This window comes from Nicotiana attenuata, chromosome 9, assembly GCF_001879085.1.
Source record: "Nicotiana attenuata strain UT chromosome 9, NIATTr2, whole genome shotgun sequence".
NCBI classification, from domain to species: Eukaryota; Viridiplantae; Streptophyta; class Magnoliopsida; order Solanales; family Solanaceae; genus Nicotiana; species Nicotiana attenuata.
Window position 1 is genome coordinate 50,653,617 of NC_031997.1, and position 6,802 is coordinate 50,660,418.

The window sequence follows — 6,802 nt, forward strand, 5'->3', positions numbered from 1 at the left end:
CCCCCCCCCCCCCCCCCCCCCCCTCCCAAAAAAAAAATTCACCTTTCCCTTAGCATTTTGATTATGACATAAAAAAAATAGCGCAGTGCACGAATATTTCACATTCACGTTGGATTTGGAGAAGAATCGCACCCTAAGGGATATGACATAGACAATCTACCCTAATGATTGATTCTACAGTTCCAATCCGTGACTTATAGGTGACACGAAGACAGCTTAACTATATTGCTCCAAGGGTCCCCTTCCTTTTTAATTATTCAAAAAAAGAAAAAAACATAAGCAGCATAACTACTTCTGCATTTATCATTTTACCCCTCAATGGAAATGATACGAAGTCAAATTTCTAGATTCAATTCTCTTCCCACCATTTGCACAAATTATAGAGATTATAAAGAAAAAACAGTAAACAGAAAAAATGATTTTCCTGATTTAATGATGTTCTTTTTTATAGAATTATTTTTTTCTAATATTTATCTAAATCATCGCGTCAAAAGTATCGAGCACACATACATAAAGTCAAAGATATATGGAGTTCGAAGCAGGGGCGTATTAGGTTATGGGTTCTGCTGTCCATAAATTATGTATAATAATGTTATATTTTTTTAAAATTACTTAAATATATGTGTGTGCACTCATACTTAAAGACTTCTATCGTGCAATAATTATTGGGTGAACCTCTACGAGCAAAATTGGCGATTCAAATCCTATTTCTGACGGTCTTGTTTTCGGCACAGAGTATAAATAATATGTGAAAATCACAAAAATTTTAAAAAGAATATAATTTTGAACCTATAATTTCTAAACTCTAAAGTGTATTGGGTTCATGGTAAGAGAATATTAAGTTATTAACCACTTCAAATGTAAATTTTAGATCCACCTTTTCATAATAGTGCACCCATCCTCTTGAAATATTGAATTTGTCTCTAGTTCGAAGAGTAGGGCCATAGGGGGTTTTCTTCGCGGCTTGAGAAATAAAATACACAAGGTTCCACAAGTTTTGAATATGTCCTTTGGAGGATTCACACGAAAAAATAATTTCATGAATAGATAGAATCAACGGTTCCGGTATTTGATTATGAACCTTGCATGAGTAGTTGGCAAAGTAGATGGTACCAAATAAAATTAGTGAGAATGCATGCGACGAGCTGATTCAAACACCACCGTCATACAATATCAAATAGTAATAAGTTCCAATGACAAATAACAATAGAGACGTGCAAGTTGCAGCTTGGATAAGTAGGGCAAATGACAATGTCCATGCATTCAACACTAGCCGCAATTGGCGCAGAATTTATGTGTAAAAGACAATTTTCAAGAAAGCTACCAACAATAATATAAATAAGGAAATAAAATACAAGTAACAAATTTGTCTTCAATGAATTAGTGATAAAAAATTGGAATGGTAAGAAATATGTAAAAAAATACATATCCATCTTCATCAACTCTTCTAACATACTTTCTTACCAATGAAACTAAAATTATATTTTACAAGTGCAAATCTTGGTAGAGTTCTCACAACACCATAAAGGAGTATGATAATTGCCTCTCCAATTTTGGTAGTAAGAATTCCATATAGGAAAAGAAAAAATAGTAGTAATAATAATAATAATAATCAAAATTAGCCAATTAATCACTAAATAGATCAAGAATTGGAAGAGAGAAAAAATCTCTTCTTTTTTACTTCTTCTTCTTCTTTAATCTGAATTTGCTCTGAATAAGTCTGAATTGCCAATTATCTCTCTATGTACAGAAGCCTCTCTCATTTGGGGCCTCAAATGAATTCAACAATTTTTGGCTCTTTTGGTCATAGCTCAACTTTCATTTGTGAAATAGGAACATTACCTGCATTCAATAAGGAAAAACGTTACACCGTTTCTCTCTAAAAGATAACTACAAGTAACTGATCATAAACAGTGAGATTAGTAACATGAATATAAGGCAGGTTCTAGTAGTAAAACAGTCAAACCTCTCTATAACAGCCTCATTTGTTCCGATAGTTTTTGGCTGGTATAGTGAAGTGTTGTTATAACGAACATATGTTATAACATAACATAAAAATCTGTTCCGAAAAAAACTTGGCTTTTATAGTGAATGACTGTTATATAGAGATGTTGCTATAGAGAGGTATGATTGTATCGGTACAAAGAGACAAGTTTACTAACCAGGATAACTCTGGTTCTGATTTTGGCCAAAGCCCATTTGAACAACACTATTGAGATCATCCTCAAAGAATGTGGGGACCTGAAAAAACAATTAAACCACCTTTGTTAAGCAAACTACTAAAAAAAGTAAAAAATTTCATTTAGAATTTTACAAACTTTAATAAATTCCTATATCGCTCGAATCCTCCAAAAATGCCGCTGCAGCTGTATCGGATCCTCCAAATATTCCGATAAAAATGCAACAACATTTTTGAAAGAACCGAACAACATAGGTGAATTAAATAGAATTATTTATTACCTGAGGGGTAGATTCAACATAACCATCTAGAGAAGGCAATAGCATATTTGAATTTCTAGCCAAATTATTATTCAAGGAGTTTATTGGAAATGGAAACTCTGTTCCTTTATGAAAGTTTTGCCCTGGCTGAGATTGAAATCCATAAGGAAATGCTTGTGCTGAAGTTTCTGATGAATACATGTTTTGTGCCAATGATCCTCTAGATTGAAACATCTGAAAAATAAACACAAAATTACATAAATTAAAAATCTTTTTTATTTTAGCTTTATTGGTGAAGTGAAGGGGAGCCTTGGCGTAACCGGTAAAGTTACTGACATGTGACCAAGAGGTCACGGGTTCGAGCCATGAAAATAACCTCTTGCAGAAATGCAGGGTAAAACTGCGTACAATAGACCCTTATAGTCCGCCCTTTCTCCGAACCCCGTGCATCACGGGAGCTTAGTGCACCTGACTGCCCTTTTATTATTGGTGAAGTAGTACTAAGAATTTAATTGACTTACATCCTTGGAAAGAAGAGCTTCCATATTAAAGTCCATTCTTGGATTTACAGTAGCTAACTTCATTGAAAGGAACTGCAAATGACATTAAACAAGTAAATAAATTCACTAAATCTTGCTTTAACTTATATTATTGAAATTTGAATTTCATAATACTAACAGTAAAAATACTAATTTTTTTTTTTTACCTCAACTTGGCGTTGAAGTGATTGTACATAGTTAATAATCTCATCAAGCATCACAGCTTTTCCAGTCACCTATAGTAAAAATTTCAATTTTCCCTATTAGAGTTCTGAATATTTTTAGCAGAGCAAAAAAAAGAAAATTTTCAAAAAAAGAAAAAAAGTACTACCTTATTGCAGCCTGGTACAAGATCTTGTAAAAGCTTCATTCTTTCACTTATTTTCTCTCTTCTCACCTGTTAAATTGAAGGATATGTCAGAGAATATGATTGGGAAAAAATGGAAAAACATGAAATTTGAGTAATTGGATATATGTTGCTCGATTCCTCCGAAAATGCTGTCGCGACCTTACCGAATCCTCAAATAAGTATAATTTTTGAGGATCTGACATGCAAAAAGACATTATTTTTTGCTGTAGCACCTTACCGAATCCTCAAAAAAGCATAATTTTATAGGATCCGAAATGCAAAAAGACGGCATTTTTTGGAAGATCCGAGCAACATAAAAATTGGAATTTTTTCATACTCTTTCAGCTAAACTATGTGCATCTGTGGCCTGTCCTCTTCTAGCTCTCACATGAATATAATCCTTTGGTGGCTCTGGAACAGCTTTTTCTTCTTCTTTTTCAGCAGCTTTTTCCTCTTCTTTTGCTTTATCATTTCCATTATTTTCCTCAGACTTACTTCTTTTAGCATTTGATTCATTTTTCCCTAATGAAACCTGCATAAAGTACACAAAGTAAAAAAAACCAAATTGTTACTACAAAATTTACCAATTATGGTTAGTTAGAATTCCAAACGGCAACAACAATAACAATAATAAATCCAGTGTAATCCTACAAGTGGGGTTTGCCGATAGGCTAAACAAGGGTGTTCAAAATCTATTTTTAATCAATAACAAGTAATATTTTATCGTATATAATATAATCTTTTTGCGAAGGGTGTTCATTTAGCTTCGCTCCTGACACCACCTTTAAGAAAGTTGGATAGATTATTTTCGGTAGACTCTCGGCTTAGAAAAAATAAAAGAAAGGAGCAACAACAAGCAAACAAATCAAAAGGCCGAAGCGAAAATACAAGACTAACACTTACATTAGCATTCTTGGATTTTCCCTTGGAAATTGATTTCCTTTTTCTTGAATTGGTATCATTTTCACCAACTGGGATCTGCTCAGAAACTGAAGAATTTTCCCTTGAATCTCCCAATTCAGAGTTTTTTGGAACTAAATTCACATCTTTGAATTCTTGAATTTGAGATCCAGATGAGACTTTAATAGACTGATTGCTTGAAACTCTTGAAAGTTTCCCACTTTCCAAATTTGGCTGTGCTACAATTTGTCTATTGTGTTGCAACAATTCAGCTTCATTAAAACTCTTGAAAGTTTTATTAGCAAAACAAGAAAATCTTGCTGCTCTTTCTGCAAATCCAGGATCAGCACTAAATTGTGGCAATTGATTATGTGACAAATTTCCCCTCATAGAAAGATTTAATTTTGGTGGAGAATTTAATGGAGTACTATAACAAGAATTGTTAGTACTACTATTATTGATCATATTGGAATTTGGTGACAATTCTCTTGAATTACAAATACTACCTAATCTACCAATTAATTCCCTTAGTACAAAATTGTCACCACTACTATTATTTGTACTACTACCATTTGGAATATTGGCATTTGGAGATGATACCATAGAACTTAATGCAGACTCAAATGGATCAGAATTTTCCCAATTGGGATTAAAAAAACAATTTTGAATTTGCTCATTTTCTTGAATTTCAAGTCCATAGTTGCCCATTGTGGTGTTACTATCATTAATGAACAAATTTCCCTTCTCCATTGGAAAAACAAGAAAAGAAAAGGGTAGGAATTTTCTTGGGAAAATGGGGACTAGAGTGAATGTTTATGTTACTAAATATAGAAGAAACAAGACTAGAAAATGAAGTTAGAAACTAAGGGGAGAAAAGGTGATTGTGATAATGACTTTGCTCTTTGAATTCACTTAAAATGAGAAGGTTATGATCATTGAGTAAAGAGGTGAAAGGAAAAGAGAAATAGAGAGAATGGAAGAAGAAAATGAGGAAAGTGAGACAGAAAAAATAGGAGGAAAGTAAAGAGGAAGCAAGAGGAAAGATAAAGAAAATGGACATGTCTGTTTGACCTATTCCTAATAGCTGGTGGGGGTGGGGAGTGGGGGTGGGGTGGGGATGGGGGTTATGCGGGTACGGGGGTAAGTAGGGGGGTGGTTGCCGGGCCTTAAACGTCAAACTTAGTTTTTTTTTTTTTTTTTGGTTTCCCACCCGGTGTCCGGTACCCGCATTGGAGCCCGACTGTATCCGGATTCGTGCCGCATAGGATCATTCAGGGGGAAGCGCTCCCTACCAAGGATTTTTCCATACCCGGGGCTCAAACTCGAGACCTCTTATTAAGGGAAGAGCAGCCACATCCGCTGCACCATGTCAAACTAGCTAATGTTTCCTTTCTTGTGGAAATAAATGGAAAAATTATAGATAGATATGTGGAGTATTTTTATAACAGTAGTATTCGAGCTAATTTACGTGTATTTTAACTATTTTATGGGTTACTTGTTATCTTCTATCAAAAGTATCGAGTCGTTCTATCTGTCAAAATATAGATACATGAAAAGAAATGACCTAACGTGTTTTGTATCTTGTAGGATTAGATATTGATTTTTTATAATATTAAGATATTTCGGTTCGCTAAGTTTAAAAAGTGTAAAAAGCACAAATTTTGTATAGAGTTTGAATATGATTTCTCGGGATCTATATATTACAGACGGTATCTACTCATAGCCTTTTGCCGCTGAAAGTATCTTTTCTCGCATTAGATGCTAATTATAGATAGATTGTAAGTATTTCAAAAGAAAGAAAAAATTGAATTTTCTTGTTCTTTGCTATTTATTTCATTTTTTGTTCTCTTTAGAGGAAAGAGGGAGGAAAGCCTTTGTGTTTTTGGCATTTTTTCCATTTCAGTTCCTTCTCCTACTTCTTTTATTTTTATTAAAAGAAAATAACATATTTGCTTCTTTTTTGTCGTTGTTAGTGTGTATTTATGGATTTTTTTTTTTAATGAAAAAACTCCACTCTAATAGATGTCACATTAGTTGAGTGGATCTAAGTTTTCTTTATTAGTATTTACGTATTCGTACGAGTTATTTCCGCTATCATGACGATAATATTTACAAATTTTCTTGTTGAAACTTATAAATAAAAAGCTTTAGGCTCGAACCCTTAAAGTTTTCTATCAAAAACTATGGTTAAACTCAAACATTTAAAAGCACTTATCTTAATAAAGATATGTAATAGTTAAAATTTAATACAACGCTCACTTATACAACAATAATAAACTCAGTGTAACCCCATAAGTAAGTTCTAGGAAGGGTGGCGTGTATGGTGACCTTACTTTTCTCTTGTGAAGGTAAAGAGATTGTTTCCGATAGATCATCGGGTCAAGGACAGATAAAAAAGAAAACAGTAACAATAAACAGCGATAATCAGCAAGATAAGATAATATGAAAACCAAAGCAAAAGAGACTATAGTTATAAGGAAGATCTTGCTATAAGAGAATACGAGAATAATACTAGTATTATAAAAGTGAATAATACAACCTCACTTATACCCCATATTCCTTCTCTTAAGACCGT

General features: G+C 33.3%; 1 protein-coding gene across 1 annotated transcript; it reads right to left on the minus strand.

Moving 5' to 3' along the window:
• LOC109232447 (transcription factor bHLH62-like) lies at nucleotides 1,353–5,259 on the minus strand. The gene is made up of 8 exons (XM_019398221.1): nucleotides 4,231–5,259; nucleotides 3,665–3,859; nucleotides 3,310–3,375; nucleotides 3,146–3,214; nucleotides 2,961–3,032; nucleotides 2,461–2,673; nucleotides 2,163–2,241; nucleotides 1,353–1,842 (listed from the first exon to the last, which is right to left on the minus strand). The coding sequence occupies exons 1-8, from the start codon at nucleotides 4,975–4,977 to the stop codon at nucleotides 1,805–1,807; spliced, it is 1,479 nt and encodes a 492-aa protein (XP_019253766.1). The 5' UTR covers nucleotides 4,978–5,259; the 3' UTR covers nucleotides 1,353–1,804.